This window comes from Chiloscyllium plagiosum, unplaced genomic scaffold, assembly GCF_037043375.1.
Source record: "Chiloscyllium plagiosum isolate Xiang-an unplaced genomic scaffold, Cpla_swu_hap1 HiC_scaffold_53X, whole genome shotgun sequence".
Classification (NCBI taxonomy): domain Eukaryota; kingdom Metazoa; phylum Chordata; class Chondrichthyes; order Orectolobiformes; family Hemiscylliidae; genus Chiloscyllium; species Chiloscyllium plagiosum.
In genome coordinates, this window is record NW_028270191.1 from 23,265,908 (window position 1) to 23,283,262 (window position 17,355).

At 42.2% G+C, this 17,355-nt stretch overlaps 1 protein-coding gene across 8 annotated transcripts in view; it reads right to left on the minus strand.

The window, feature by feature from the left end:
• Positions 1–4,302: 4,302 nt before the first annotated feature.
• The window catches only part of LOC122543258 (sodium channel protein type 8 subunit alpha-like), a 418,530-nt gene continuing 405,477 nt past the window's right edge, over positions 4,303–17,355 (minus strand). For all 8 annotated transcript variants that reach the window (XM_087985565.1, XM_087985570.1, XM_087985567.1 and 5 more), the window contains one exon: positions 4,303–7,782. In XM_087985565.1, coding sequence (XP_087841691.1) covers positions 6,623–7,782 — 1,160 coding nt within the window. In that variant the 3' untranslated portion in view covers positions 4,303–6,622. The remainder of the gene's footprint in view (positions 7,783–17,355) is intronic.

Consider the following 17,355-nt stretch of genomic DNA (forward strand, 5'->3'; position numbering starts at 1 on the left):
AAAGCCGATAGAACAGAAGAAACTCCATTTTTCCATCTCTGGCTCTACCAAAGGTTTAAATTATATTGGCTTATTGTTTTACAAATGGCAAGTACCGTCTACTACTCGCATCAAGTTGTCAAGCTTCAAGATTCGGCTTAATGATTACTACTGGGCTATTTGACTGCAGCAGCATCACCATAAGCAATCTCTATCTCGGTGTCACTCGGTTTCTACAGAGTGGAAGGAGTTAGCAGATAATAACCAGCAGCTGGAACCAGAGTAGTCATTCCTCTCCCTTTCCTAAGTGTACTGAAGCCAATGTTGGTGCCACTGTGAATGGCCAGCTGAGATAAACTGACTGTGCACAGGCTGATGAAACCCAGACACCCTACTCAGTCTGTATGATGCAGAGCCATTGAAGACAGTGTTTTCACTAATACAGGGGAAATTTTAAGACAGAGTTATTAAAGAGAAACAAAAATTAAAAGCAAAAGTGGAGACATAACAGAGTAAATTGTAATTAAAACCCAACATTCACTGATAGGTTATGACACGTAGACTTGCACTATAATTGATCAGCTAACCCAATCATCAGTACCATTAAGTTTATCATCCGGGCATGAAAACTTAGCATCGCAAATCCCTTTAAGAATTGCATGCGATGATACCAATCACTAATCTTACACGTCAAAGGATTTGCAACTTTGCAGAACAGAGGGAACTTAAGTGCGCCTGTAACAATTCCCAGATGTCTCAAAAACCAGTTCGGATGCAACAACTATTGTTTTGCGGGCAGGTGCAGCCACCACTTTGCGCACAGCAAGATTCCACAAATAGCAAAGCAATGACAGGCCAGGTGATCGAAAGAGACAGCCAGGCTCACCGCCTCTTCTGAGAGGTAGGATTGTGAGACAGTGTGTTCTCTCAGTACTCCACTGGGAGGGCTGACCTGAAACCTGGAGTGGGATTTGAAAAACCTCCTGCCTCATGGCCAGGAGCATTGCCAAGTATCACAAAAACATTCTTCAAAAACAATATGGGGCACACTGCTAGGTTTCCTCTGGGGGCAAATCATCCTCAAAACATCAGTCTAAATTGCTGACTGGTTGCCCTCACAAGTGTGGACTCTGACCATGCTTCAGAAACTATAGGAAATGCAGTGTCACATGAAGTATGCATTTTGGGATAGGAAGAAAAAAATGCATGAATATTGCACCTTATCAACCTCTTGGAAATCTCTTAAAGTGCTTCAGAAGCAATGAATTACTTGGAACCTAATGCTGCATTTTGAGCACAGTAGGGTCCCACTGCTCTCGATAACTTAGCTAGCTAATCTGCTTTTGGTGTTAAGGGATTGATTGAAGAAAGGCACTTGAAGGTGAATTCTTTGCTTTTTTCTCCTAACATTCTCCTCAACCATGCGAACAAGCAGAGGCAACTTTGGGAAACCATCTCATACACAGAACGAGAGAAACTGACTGAGTTTCAGAACATCACTATGGAAGGGATGGAGCGAAAGGACAAAGGGAAGCTTGCATTTTATAGTGCCTGCTTGCACCTCAACGCCGGTGTGCAATGGGTCACTTTGAATTGCAGTGCTTGTTGCTATGCACGAGCACATACCAGCCATTTTGCGCACAAGACCTCACAAGCAGTGACACACCAATTGCCTTTCTTAGTCTGATTGGAGGTAGGACTGTTGATTGGCACTCTGGGAGGTGGGGGGAGAAACTCCCTCGTCCTCTTCAAATATTGTCATGGGGTAATTCACTCCAGCTAAAAAAGCAGAAGGTCCTTTACACCACCAGCAATAGTTAGCACCTCTGATTACACAGCATACCTTCTATGATGGACTAACAGCCTCAGTACCGAGTACAGGTCTTGGAACAAGGCACCATAACCTTTTGACTCAACAGGCATCAGCCCTATCAACTGAACCTCAAGTTCAGCTTAACTATTTTATACCAATGTTGCCATGATGCAGAGCCGAATGTGTGAAATAAAATGGATCAATTCAAGTTCATTAGTGCCATTAGGGGGTGACTCTGCAATCTCTCATGCGAAGTTGGGAGTCCTGCTTACTGTGTTAAGCTGCAGGCCAAGCCCCATCCCATAAACCACAACAGCTTCCTTCTGGAACTGAGTTGCAGAGTCACATTTTTGTTAATTTTCTTTTGCTTTTATTTTCTTTTCCATTCTTGACTTGGAATCCTTTACAGCATTTTACAGCTGGACTCCCCTTCTGCTCTGAGGCTGCTTGACCTGCGGTGCTTTTTTTCAGCTCCGGCACGGTGGCACAGTGGTTAGCACTGCTGCCTCACAGCGCCAGAGACCCAGGTTCATTTCCCGCCTCAGGCGACTGACTGTGTGGAGTTTGCACATTCTCCCCGTGTCTGCGTGAGTTTCCTCCGGGTGCTCCGGTTTCCTCCCACAGTCCAAAGATGTTCAGGTCAGGTGAATTGGCCATGCTAAATTGCCCGTAGTGTTAGGTATGGGGAAAATGTAGGGGTATGGGTGGGTGGCGGGTCGGTGTGGACTTGTTGGGCCGAAGGGCCTGTTTCCACACTGTAATGTAATCTAATCTATTCTTTGTCCACTCTGATCCTCCAGCATCTGCAGTTCCCACTATCTCCAGCATTTTTGGCAACAATTTGAAGCGTGAAGATTGGCAAAACTCACCCTTTAATGGAAGTGGGTAAACAGCCAGTTGTGAGCAGTGGAAGTGAGTTTGGTCATTTAGTGTCAGCATCAAGCATTTTAATATTAAGTTCTCGCATAGCCTTGGAGCCAGGAAGCCTGGATTCGAGTCCCACCTGTCCCAAAGGTGTCATAGCATGTCTAAATTGGTTGATTAAAGCTACCAATAATCACAGCAACATGCACAGCAAAGTTCCCTCTCTTCTGCCAATATAATGGCCCCATCCTTAGCTCCAAAGCACCTCCCATTACACTTGAGATTTGCTTCCACTTAGAAACCTATGATCGCCCTATTTGGCGATTGATGTCATGCTTGTGCGATTGAATCAATAGGTGACTACTTCTCAAACCCATTTCACACAGGACACTTCTAACCAGCAGAGGTGACCTTTGTTTCATTGATCTAGATTAAACCTAAATCCAGTCACAGCAGTTATATTAACCCACTGTGGCATTAAAGAGACAAAAACAGAAATTGCTGGAAAAGCTCAGCAGGTCTGGCAGCATCTGTGCAGAGAAATCAGATTTAACATTTCGGGTCCAGTGACCCTTCCTCAGAATGTCATCGGACTCGAAACATTCACTCTGATTTCTCTTCACAGATGCTGTCAGACCTGCTGAGCTTTTCCAGCAATTTCTGTTTTTGATTTAGAACATCCGCAATTCTTTTGGTTTTTAGGTGGCATTAAAGAGAGTTTGTTTTAGCAATACTTTTGAGACAGAATTCCTCATATGAGTTGAACAGAAATTATTTGCGAAGATGGGACCAATGTAATATGTACTTTGTTTTCTTCACTTTAGATCATGTCAATATCGTATTGGCACATTTTGTATACTTCTGCCTCTGAAACAGAAAAGGTAATAGTAGCAGTCTGATGTGGTTTACTTAGAGTAAAACAGCACTGGTAGAAAGATATGGGCTGAGTGCTTTCCTATGCATTAGCCCATGTAATATACACCACAAAGACTGGTTCATCTTGATGCACATCTTGAAGTTTATCAACAATGCTATGTGCACTGATGTGATGTCTCAGACTTGTATGTAGTCTAGGTTCTGTTTTTTTGGGACTAGATTGGGTTGGGACATCTGGTCGGCATGGACGGGTCAGACCGAAGGGTCTGTTTCCATGCTGGACATCTCTATGACTCTACTCATGTTACTGTTACATTATATGCATAATTGACTGCTGCTTGTTTAACTAAGAATAAGATGGAGACCTTTTATACTACATCATCACACGTCATATCATCTAGCTGTCTTAAAGTTACAGTGCCTTTTGGAGATCTGTGAAATAATACACTTCAGTCGACTGATGTTTTGAAAGAGGCAGAGCAAACCTCGATGCAGAATGGTAACCAGTGATGCAGCATGGGCTTTGGAGGTGTGAAGGGGCACTGTCTTCATTGCAGGAAGGGGAGCAGGGTTAACAGGCACAAGAGCACTGCACCAGTTTTGCGATGAGCAGCTCATATTTTCAAAGTGTGATTTTGCTTTTCTTTGGGATTGGAGGGGTTTGCGCCGAGGGAAATGCACGCTTCGCTGAAGACAGTACCCCCTTGAAACAAGACCCCTGAGAAAAAGAACTAAACACAAAAATCCACACCAAGACAGCCTCAACCTGGTAGAGTAAAAAGTGTAATATTTATTCTTTAGACTTGTATTAATAATGTAGCTTTAACCATCATTGTTTGGGTAATAGCATCATCCACCATGCATTTCACTAACACATTACTAGTCAAGTTTACTACTAAGATTTTAAAATTACAGTTCACATCTGTGTAGCAGAAAATGAAAACCAGGATGTGGCTTGGTTCTTTGCTCTTATGACCCCATTCTATTCATTCCATTCAAAGCAGAGTTAGGTAAGGACAGGCAATTACTGTGAGCCTATGAGCCCTGGAATTGACGCTGGACAACATCAAGGATCTTGCTGCAAAACAAAAATGAGAACAAAATGCATCCACAATATGCTGCTGCTTTCTAATTGCACTATTTTCTTTTGCCGCCTACTCTTTTGTTTGCCAGTTTTTGGATCTCTGCAAATTAGCGCGAAAAATCTAATTCTGAACAGATTTGGTCTTAAATGGGTTTATTGCACAGAGAACCAGAGAACAGTGGGTTTTTTTTCAAATTTATCATCTTTACAATTTGCCATTCTGCTTCTAGAATCGGGATGTTAACAAATGAAAAAGTATCCATGGATTCAAAATAACAATTGTGACAATGGCATCAGCCTGAAGCCATTCGGTTTAATTTTGTAATTTTTTTTTGTTGTATTTACAAAAAATGCATGCTGATAAAATAAAATGATATATTACAATATTTATAATATTCTCTTAAAAATTCCAACCACACCTTTCAGCATTCGTTTGTGCTGCTTACAATATAGCCTGTACATATATGTATGACTTTTTTTATACATCATATTCTAATTGGGGAGGTTAACGAGGGGAAAAAACATGACTCCTCATTTGGTTGTCATCTGTCAGCAGATGACAAGAAATGAAATGAAATGAAGCTGCACGGTCTACCACTTGCACTCAGCACGGTGGCCTGTCGTGCTATTTAGATTTCTTTCTTTTTTTAATTCATTTTTTTAAACAAATGTGAGTATTAGAGAAAAAACATTATATGTGACTACAGAAGCAAGAAAACATGCATCAAAGTGCCAACTGCAAACCATCACTGATGAAGGTGTAAATGTTCATTTTCTTTTTTTTTGAAAGGATATTAGAAATTCAAAAACAGTATCAACTCTGATTAATACACATCTTGGTGCTGCATATACCCTATTATCCAGTACCCAAAAATTGCACCACAGAGATAAATTGCCATGTACACAGCATTCCTTACCTCTGTATAAAATGTCTACTCTGCAATGTGAAGGTGATTAATCAATACTGCAAGATACAAATGAACGATCTTTAAAGCCCTAGTTTTGGTTTACATTGAAATTTAAATACAACAAGCCATTCTTGTATTTTAATTTTCCCCTTTAAAGAGGATACAGAGCAGCAATTTATGTGCAACAATGGCTGTATGTTCAGAACATTAGCTATTAAACATACACACAACCCCCTTTTGTTTTACTTCTACTGAGGTTGAATGAATGATTCATTAAAGAGTTTGTAACTACTTGTGAAGGGCATGATATTAGGCTGTCCCCCAATATAGTGTATGTTTTACAGTGAATCGCCTCAGCCATCAGACGAAGCCACTGGGTGGACAAAGTACTTGTGTCTGTGGTCTATGACTCTACATGCATGATTTCTGATCACAGCATGCTATCATGCAAATCATTTCTATGCATTGAACAAGCACATTTTTTTGGAATCGGCCTGAGCAAGTCCCCCTCAGTCCGAAACCCCACCCCCCCCCACCCCACTTACCTCCCTTTATCCCCAAACAACATGAAGCCCATGTAGAAAAATATGCAGGATATAAGAAAGGAACTGTGACTAAAAATGACATGGGCTACATGTTACAATTGCTGAACAGATAATGGAAGGAGGCAACCATAATTTTGCATGGTCAAACAAACCTTGGTTTTTTTTTGTCTGAAAGAGTGAAATAAAATGAGAAAATAAAATCTGTCTGTCTGACCCCCGTGGCAATGTACTGATCCTAGCAGCCATTTTGTTTGTCCTTTGTCTCAGTGGCTGCTAAAGTACTGTAGATGCAGTAACCACCTGTTGGAGTCTATTGAATCCCCTTTGCTGTACAGGGTCCTAGTGTCATGACAGGGGAAGGTCACTGCCGTCTAGGCAACAACATTATATTGTAAGCAGATTATGTTTGGTATAGATCTCTAGATGAGAGTTCTTTTTGTTCTAGAAATTGTGTCACTGTTCTGCAATGATATATATATTTATTTATATATATATATATCTATATACTTTTTTAAGTCTGTAAACAACATTTGCTTGCAAATGGAATTTGTTTTCACAACTTAGATTCCCTGATGTCTTTTTGGTTGTTTCTGCCTTTATCATTGCCTTTTCGATCCTTCTCTTGTTTCTCAGGCTTAGTTACACTGTCATACGAAGGCAGCGATGCAGTGGAGGGAGAGCCTTCCTTTTTCTCTTGATTGGTGTTGCCATTCTCATTCGCATGCCCTCCCGACTTAGTACAGGGAACTCTTCCTTTGATGGTGATTTTTCGCCTTGCCAAGTGTGCCCTATACGCTTGCTGAATAATGATGGCACAAACCTCCTCGTGCTTGCGCCGAAGAGTGGTCGTGATTGGCTCGTAGGACACCTTGGAGGGGTTGGACGCCACAAATCGCTCCTCCATCTGCTGCCGGAGGACATCCATTTCACCGCCCTCGCCAAGCACACGCTTGGTGAATGCAAACAAGATATCCAAGCAGTGAATCCTATCACCGCTCACCATGGGCAGGTCCATGGCAATGAGTTCAATGTGATTGGGTTTAGGAACTCGAAGAGGAGCTTCCAAGGTATCAGCAAAGTCAGACAACTTGTTATACTCAATGAACTGCGTGGCGTCAGGGTCAAATTTCTCCCAGATCTCGTAGAATGTCTCAAAGTCATCCTCACTCAGTGGTTCTGCGCTCTCCTCGGTCGCCACGCTGAAATTCTCCAGAATAATGGCAATGTACATGTTGACTACAATCAAAAATGATATGATGATGTAACTGACAAAGAAAAATATTCCCACACTGGGATTGCCGCAGTCTCCTTTAACAGCAGTGCCTGGATTCTCCTTTTCAAGGTCACAATCTGGTGGTCTGTTTAAGATCGGCAAGAGCAAACCATCCCAACCTGCAGATGTAGTGACCTGGAACAAGCAGATCATGCTGTTACCAAATGTTTCAAAGTTAAACATGTCGTCGATACCGCCATCTTTCTTGACATATGCAAAATTAGACATCCCAAATATGGAAAAGATGAACATGACCAGGAACAAAAGCAGCCCGATGTTGAACAAGGCAGGCAAAGACATCATTAAGGCAAACAATAGCGTTCGGATTCCTTTGGCTCCTTTGATCAGACGCAAGATACGGCCAATTCGGGCCAATCGAATTACTCTGAAAAGGGTCGGTGACACAAAGTATTTCTCAATGATATCAGCCAGGAACATTCCTAGGGAAACAGAAGATAGTTCATTGTTAATGTTTTTGCTGTAAAACAATTCATCTGCCATAGATGAATCATGGAACTGTAACTGTCAAAGAAAACGAGAAGATTAAATTATGCAGAAGTACCTTGCAAAAACAATATGTCATATCACACTTTATGAACTGCACAGATAGAACTGTAAACTTCAAAAAACCTACCAGTTTTGAAGTGCCCTTGACACGGAGTATTGCACAATTGTTGGTGATTAACACGCAGTCAAACATGTTATAATGTTTGAAGAAGGAACAAAGAAGATTGATGAGGGCAGAGCAGTAGATGTGATCTATATGGACTTCAGTAAGGTGTTCGACAAGGTTCCCCATGGGAGACTGATTAGCAAGGTTAGATCTCATGGAATACAGAGAGAACTAGCCGTTTGGATACAGAACTGGCTCAAAGGTAGAAGACAGAGGGTGGTGGTGGAGGGTTGTTTTCAGACTGGAGGCCTGTGACCAATGGAGTGCCACAAGGATCGGTGCTGGGCCCTCTACTTTTTGTCATTTACATAAATGATTTGGATGCGAGCATAAGAGGTACAGTTAGTAAGTTTGCATATGACACCAAAATTGGAGGTGTAGTGGACAGCGAAGAGGGTTACCTCAGATTACAACAGGATCTGGACCAGATGGGCCAATGGGCTGAGAAGTGGCAGGTGGAGTTTAATTCAGATAAATGCGAGGTGCTGCATTTTGGGAAAGCAAATCTTAGCAGGATTTATACACTTAATGGTAAGGTCCTAGGGAGTGTTGCTGAACAAAGAGACCTTGGAGTGCAGGTTCATAGCTCCTTGAAAGTGGGGTCACAGGTAGATATAATAGTGAAGAAGGCGTTTGATTTGCTTTCCTTTATTGGTCAGAGTATTGAGTGCAGGAGTTGGGAGGTCAGGTTGCAGCTGTACAGGACATTGGTTGGGCCACTTTTGAAATATTGTGTGCAATTCTGGTCTCCTTCCTATTGGAAAGATGTTGTGAAACTTGAAAGGGTTCAGAAAAGATTTACAAGGATGTTGTCAGGGTTGGAGGATTTGAGCTATAGGGAGAGGCTGAACAGGCTCTTTCCATGGAGAGTTGGATGCTGAGGGGTGACTTTATAGAGGTTTACAAAATCATGAGGGGCATGGATAGGATAAATAGGCAAAGTCTTTTCCCTGGGGTGGGGGAGTCCAGAACTAGAGGGCATAGGTTTAGGGTGAGAGGGGAAAGATATAAAAGAGACCTCAGGGGCAACTTTTTCACGCAGAGGGTGGTACGTGTATGGAATAAGCTGCCAGAGGAAATGGTGGAGGCTGGTACAATTGCAACATTTAAGAGGCATTTGGATGGGTATATGAATAGGAAGGGTTTGGAGGGATATGGGCTGGGTGCTGGCAGGTGGGACTAGATTGGGTTGGGATATCTGGTCAGCATGGACGGGTTGGACTGAAGGGTCTGTTTCCGTGCTGTACATCTCTAAGTGTTTCGCCCAAAGCAGCACCTATTTGGTGCTGAGGACATTCTTGCATGGAAATGTGGAGCATTTCCAGATTGCATGTGCTCTTCGTACTTCGATTTTCTTTTGTATGTAACCTGATGCTTGAGAAAAACGTAAAATCTTTGCTAGATTCTTTTCTTCCTAACTTTTCAGTTGTCTATACTCTGTAACACGTTCTAATGAGAGTAGGAATAGAAAGATAGGGCAAGTAAATCAATGGCTGCAGAGATGGTGCAATGTGCAAGGATTCAGATTTTTGGATCACTGGAATTTCTTCTGGGGCAGGAAAGACCTGTTCAAAAGGGATGGGTTTCACCTGAACTGGAAAGGAACCAATATCCTGGTGGGGAGATTTGCTAATTCTATTTCAGGAGCCTCTAAATGTTTTTGGGGGTGTGTGGTTTCCTAAGTAGTATTGAAAATAGGAAAAAAAGAGGAGGATAGTTCTAGATCAAATAAAACCAACAGATTCATTTCAAAAGACAGACAGGAGCAAGTCAGAGAACAAGGTAACTCTGAAGAATTAAACAGCATTTATTTCGATGTAAAGGGCTTTACAGGTCAGGCTGATGAACAAAGGGCATGGATGGGAACATGGGGCTGGGATATCACAGCTATTACAGAAACTTGGCTGGGGAAAGGACAGGACTGACAGCTCAATATTTCAGCTTTTAGGTGCTATGGGAAGGATAGAAAGAGAGCCGACAGAGGAGGAGGAGTGGTGCTTTTGATTTAGGAAAACACTACTGCAGTACTTAGGATATTTCTGAGGGTTCGACCATGTGAAGCTATATGGGTGTAACTCAGAAAGAAGAAGGGGGTGATGAGATTGTACTATTTGCAACCCCCTCACCCCACCCCCCTGCCCCCACAACAGTCAGAGGGAAATTGAGGAGCAAATATGTAGAGAGATCTCAAATATATGTAAGAATAATAGGGTTGTAATACTAGGGGATTTTAATTTTTTAAACATTGAGTGCACCTGCCAAAATGTTAAGGGGTTGGATGGTGAGGAATTTGTTAAATGTGTTCAAGAAAACTTTCTTTATCCATATGTAAATTTACTTACTAGAGAAAGGGCAAAGCCTGACCTTCTGTTGGGAAATATGGCAGGGCAAGTGACTGAGGAGTTTGCAGGGGAACACTTTGGGGTTCTATTAGTTTTAAAAGTTATGGAAAGGAGGGGCCTTGTATAAAAGTTAAAATTCCTCATTGGAGTAAGGTAAATTTTAATGGTTTGAGACAGGAGCTTTCAAAGTTGATTGGAGTAGACAGTTCACAGGTAAAGGGAGTGGGAGGCTTTCAAAAGTGAGATAACGAGAATTCAGAGGCATTATATTCCAGTTAGAATGAAAGGTAATGCTGGTAAGATCAGGGAACAATGAATGAATAGAGATATCGAGGCTCTGGTTAAGAATAAGAAAGCCTCCTATGTTAGATGTAGTCAACTGGGATCAAATGAATCTCTTGAAGAGTATAAGGGGTGTAGGGGCATTCTTAAGAAGGAAATCAGCAGGGCAAGAAGCGGATATGAAATAGCCTTGGCAGGTAATGTTAAGGATAATCCAAAGAGATACTACAAGTACATTAAGAGCAAAAGTGCAACCAGGGAGAGAATATGGCCCCTTAATGATCAACAAACATATAAATAGAAAGCAGGAATTTTCAACATTGCTTTGCATGAAATCCACTGAAATCCACTTACCTAGTAAGGTAACGAAATGAACCTTTCAGCTCAGTGAGCAAACCTACATCCAAGAGGTGTCTATGTGTTGAACTTCAGGAAATGGGAGAGATACTAAATGAATATTTTGCACTAGCTTTTACTGTAGAGAAAGAAATGGAGGCTAGAGAACTCAGGGAAATAAATATTGATGTTTTGAAAACTGTTCACATTATAAAAGAAGAAATGCTGGACGTCTTAGAAAACATAAAGGTAGATAAACCTCCAGGACCTAATCAAGTAATGTAGTTGTGGTAAGTTAGGGAAGAAATTGCGGGGCAGCTAGCAGAGGTATTTGTATCATCTATAACCATGGGTGAGGTGCTGGAGGACTGGAGGGTGGCTAACGTGACTTTATTTAGGTAAGGCTGGAAGGAGAAGCCGGGGAACTATAGACCTGAGAGTCTGACATCGGTGGTGGGCAAGCTGTTGGAGGTGATTCTAAAAGATAGGATTTATATGCATTTGGAGAGGCAAGGGTTGATTAGGGATAGTCAACATAGCTTTCTATGAGGGACATTATGTCACACAAACTTGATTGAGTTTGTTGAGGACGTAACAAAAAAGCTTGAAGAGGGCGGAGTGGTAGACGTCGTTTACATGAACTTTGGTAAAGCCTTTGACAAGGTTCTGCATGGTAGACTAATTAATAAAATTAGGTTACATGGGATTCAGGGAGAGCTTGCCAATTGGATACAAAATTAGCTCAACAGTAGGAGACAGAGGGTGGGGGTGGAGGGTTGTCTTTCAGGCTGGAGGCCTGTGATCAGGGCTGGGTCCACTTTTGCTTGTCATTTATATAAATGATTTAGATGAGAATAGAAGAGGCATGGTTAGTAAGTTTGCAGATGACACCAAAATTGGGAGTATAGGGTATAGTGGACAGTGAAGAAGGTTATCTAAGATTCCAAAGAAATCTTGATCAATTGGGCCAATGGCTGAAGAGTGGCAAATGAAGTTTAATTTGGATAAACGTGAGGGATAGTACTTTGGTAAACAAGGACAGGACTTATATAAGTAATGATGGGGCCTTAGATAGAGGTGTAGAACAGAGAGACCCGGGGTTTCAGATACATAATTCTTTGAAATTTGTGTCACATATAGGTAGGGTAGTTCAGAAGGCATTTAGCACGCTTGCCTTCATTGCTCAGACCTTTGAGTATAGGAATTAGGATGTCATGTTGAGGTTGTACAGGACATTGGTGATGCCTCTTCTGGAATACTGTGTCCAGTTCTGGTCGCCCTGTTATAGGAAGGATATTATTAACCTGGAGTGGATTCAGAAAAGATTTACCAGAATGTTGCTGGGTATAGAGAGTTTGAATTATAAAGGTAGGCTGGAACATTTTTCACTGGAGTGTAGGAGATTGAGGGGTGACCTTATAGGGGTTTATAAAATCATGAGGGGCATAGATAAGGTGAATAGTTAGGGGTCTTTTTCCTAGCGTGGGGAGTTGAAAAATAGGGAGCATATTTTTAAGGTGAGAGGAGAAAGATTTAAAAAGGACAAGAGGGGCAACGTTTTTACACAGAGAGTGGTTTACATGTGGAATAAACTGCCAGAGGGAGTGGTGGATGTGTACAGTTACAACATTTAAAAGATAAGTACATAAATAGGAAAGGTTTGGAGGGAATATGGGCCAATCACAGGCAAGTTGGACTAAGTTTAGTTTGGACTAGTTTAGCGTGGACTAGTTGGACCGAATGTTCTGTTTCCACGCTGTATGACTCTATGGACTCTAAATGCTGAAATGCATCTGTGTAATTTTCCTGGATCACAATGGTTTGGAATGGGTTATATCCTGGAACATAAACTCAAAAGGTCTGATCATACTCACAATTTTTATTTGATTAGTGACAATCCTTGATGAGAGACACAGATTAGAATGGGTACCAAGTTTCTGGTCTGCACTGACTGATATGTTCTAGCGAAAAGGGTAAATAGGCTGGTCAACACAACTTTAAACTTGAAAGGGGGGGCGGGCGGGCAGAAGGAAGGGTAAAACCTCCCCCAGTGGGAAACAAATCAGTAGGTTTACATATGTAAGGGTGGCTTCAACTCTGTGGAAAAATATGAAAGAAATGACAAGGAAAGAGAACTCAGGAGAGGTTATTAAAATCTCCAGCACAGACACAAATAGGACAAAGTGTATGGAAAGGGTTAGTAATCAAACTTCAAGCACACCGGACAAACAAATGACAATGAGAAGAGGGACGGTTAATACAGGACTGAAGAGGTTATATCTGAATGCACGCAGTATAAGGAATAAAGTAAATGAGTTTGCGGCGCAGCTTGAAATGAGCAGGTATGATGTGGTGGGCATCATGTGGCTTCAAAGGGATCAGGATTGGGAGCTGAATGTGCAGAGAGACACATCCTATCAAAAAGATAGGCAGGTGGGCAGAGGGGATGGGGTTGCCTTTCTTCGTAAGAAATGAAATTAAATCAATAGGAAGAAATGAAGTAGGGTCAGATGGTGTAGAATCTGTGTGGGTAGAATTGAGGAACCACAAAGGTGAAAAAGCCATAGTTGGAATTATGTACAGGCCTCCAAAAGTAGGCAGGAGCTGGGGAACAAGATACACCCGGTGATAGAACAGGGTATGTAAGAAAGGCAATGTTACAGTGATCTTGGGGGGTTTCAATATGCAGATGGACTGGGAAAATCAGGTTGGTAGTGGATTACAAGAAAAGGAATCTGCGGAATGTCTATGAGATGGCTTTTTGGAGCAGCTTGTGGTGGAGCCCACTGGGGAACAGGCAACACTGGATTTAGTGTTGTGCAATGAGGCAGACTTGATAAGGAAGCTTAAAGTGAAGGAACACTTAGGAGGCAGTAATCATAATATGATTGAATTTACTCTGCAATTTGAGAGGGAGAAGATAGAATCAGGTAACCGTATTATAGCTGAATAAAGGCAACTACAGAGGCATGAGGGAGGAGCTGGGTAGAATTGATTGGGAGGAGAGCCTAGCAGGAAAGACAGTGGAACAGCAATGGCTGGAGTTTCTGGGAGTAATTCAGGAGACACAGAGATTCATGCCGAGAAAAAGGAAGCATGGTACAGGGAGGGTGAGGCAACCATCCATGGCTGATTAGGGAAGTCAGGGGTAGTATAAAAGCAAAAGAGAAAAGAGTGGGGAAGAACAGTGGGAAACTAGAGGATTGGGAAGCTTACAAAGACCAAGAGAGGGCAACAAAAAAAAATAAGGTGGGAGAAGAGTAAGTATGAGGGTAAGCTACCCAGTAATATAAAGTAAGAGTTTCTTTGGATATATAAAGGGCAAAAGAGAGGCAAAAGTGGACACTGGGCCACTGGAAAATGATGCTGGAGAGATAGTAATGGGGAACAAGGAAATGGCTGAAGAACTGAATAATTACTTCATGTCAGTCTTCATGGTGGAAGACATGAGTAATATTCCAAACATTCAAGAGAGTGAGGGGACAGAGCTGACTATGGTGGCCACCACCAAAGAGAAGGTGCTCGAAAAACTGAATGACCTGAAAGTGGATAAATCACCTGGACCAGATGGACTACACCCCAGAGTTCTAAAGGAGATATCTGAAGAGATAGTGGAGGCATTAGTAGTGATACTTCAGGAATCACTCAAGTCAGATAGGGTCCCAGAGGACTGGAAAATCACTAACATGACACTCCTGGAAAATTACAGGCCGATTAGCCTAACCTCAGTTATGGGTAAGATTTTGGAATGCATTGTGAAGGATGAGATTTCTGAATGCTTGGAAGTGTATGGTAAAATAGGGCAAAGTCAGCGTGGTTTCATCAAAGGGAGGTCATACCTGACAAATCTGTTAGAATTCTTTAAGGAAGTTACAAACAGGTTAGACCAAAGAAAGCCAATGGGTGTTACCTACCTGGATTTCAAGAAGGCCTTTGGCAAAGTGCCACACAGGAGGCTACAGAGTAAGATAAGGGCCCATGGTGTCAGAGGCAAGGTGCTGGCATGGATAGAAGCCTGGCTGTCTGGCAGAAAGCAGCGAGTAGGGATAAAAGGGTCCTTCTCAGGATGGCAGCCAGTGACGTGGTGCTCCACAAGGCTCAGTGTTGGGACCACAACTTTTCATTTTATATATTAACAATCGAGATGAAGGGACTGAGGATGTTCTGGCTAAGTTTGCAGACAATACAAAGACAGGTAGAGGGACAGGTAGCATTGAGGAGGCGGGGAGACTGCAGAAGGATTTGGACGGGTTAGGAGAATGGGCAAAGACATGGCAGATGGAATACAACGTGGGAAAGTGTGAGGTCATGCACCTTGGTAGGAAGAAGAGGGGCATGGACTATTTTCTAAATGGGGAGAGAATTCAGAAGTCTGAAGTGCAAAGAGACTTGGGAGTTCTAGTCCAGGATTCTCTCAAGGTAAATTTGAAGATTGAGTCAGTAGTTAGGAAGGCAAATACAATGATGGCATTTATTTCGAGAGGACTTTAATATAAAACTAGGGATATACTTCTGAGGCTCGATAAGGCTCTGGTCAGACCACATTTAGAGAATTGAGAGCAGTTTTGGGTCCCATATCTCAGGAAGGATGTACAGGCCCTGGAGCGTGTCCAGAGAAGGTTCACGAGAATGGTCCCAGGAATGAAAGGATTAACATATGAGGAACGTTTGGAGAATCTTGGTCTATCCTCAATGGAGTGTAGAAGGATGAGGGAGGGGGATCTGATAGAAACTTACAGCATACTGCATGGCCTGGACAGAGTGGATGTTGGGAATATGTTTCCATTGGTAGGAGAGATTAACCTTAGAGTAAAGGGAAGCCCTTTTAGAATGGAGATAAGGAGAAACCTCTTCAGCCAGAGAGTGGGGAATTGATGGAATTCACTGCCACAGAAAGCTCTGGAGGCCAGGTCATTCAGTATATTTAAGACGGAGATAGATAGGTTCTTGATTATCAAGGGTTATGGGGAGAAAGCAGGAGAATGGGGTTGAGAAATCAGCTATGATTGAATGGCAGAGCAGACCCGATGGGCTGAATGGCCTAATTTCTGCTCCTATGTCTTATGGACTTATATTGTGATCTTAATCCTCAGTTGAGGAAAAAGTAAAGTTGAAGTTCCTGATTGTTATCCAATGACTCAAATGGAAAATGTACTACATGGATCTCCAGTGAAGAGGGGCTTAGCTTTGCCTTTGGTGACACCTCTCATACCCAGCTCATTCTCTATTCACCCACAATTCAATCTGCCAACACTCACTGTTAAGACTTCATGCTTAAAGATAGCTACATGGGCAAGGTACCACAACATGTGGCACTATAACCCAGTTCACCTCACTTTCTGTTTCTGTCAGGACCGGAGGGAAGCAAATTGTGGTGGATGGTTATGTGGGTGGGAAAGAGTAGGATGCCAAACTCCTTCACTCATATTTATTGGTGATTAAAGATGAAGAGTAAGAGTGGTAGCTAAACCTAGACCCATCCCTTTCACCATATTGAACCCCCAATGCTGTTGAAGTTTCATTTGGGAAAGTAAAATGGAAGACTGCAGTAATTTTAAAACGTCTCTACGTCAGCAACAGATTACAGTGCTTCTGGGTTGGTGTCCAACTTCTTGGGCTGCTTGAGAAACGTCACTTAGCACCAATACTGTGTTCTACACATTGTTTCTTCCATTTTACATTTCAGTGAGAACTCTTGTACCACAGACAGCTCTACTGGAAAATACAATTGTTGGCTCAGGCACAACAGGAGGTGGGTTTTAAACAACGGTGACTGTAACCTAACTTGCCAAAAGACAATCCCATGGGATTGCATGGAATGTCAGCTTTACTCCCAGCCCAATATCACCTTACATCTGTCCTGTTAATTCCCTGATGGATGGGTTAAGTATAAATTGCCACTAGACTCCTTTAAATAGTTTATTTATGGACAATTTGATTATTGAGCTCATTAAAGCCTTGATACAATATACAAGAACCTTAAATGCTTTTGACTCTCAATATCAGAGTTGAGCACTCCTTTATAACATAACCCATGGGTCTTGTTCAGTATAACACTCCCTCTACTCTGGCCTGACCTTACATCTTAGCCCCCATCCTCAAATAAGAACTGTATTGGATTGCTGCTTCCCATCCCATGAGCTGGCCTAATGGCCTCTATAAAACAGTGCCAATTATAATGTTGGATTATCAGAGTTAATGAAACACAATTCGAATCAGAGGCTTTCATTGATTTATCTGGTCTGGATTCAAACTTGGAGATCAAACTTGGAGACCTGGGTTCAATTCCCACCTCAGGCGACTGACTGTGTGGAGTTTGCACATTCTCGCAGTGTCTGCGTGGGGGTGCTCCGGTTTCCTCCCACAGTCAAAAAATGTGC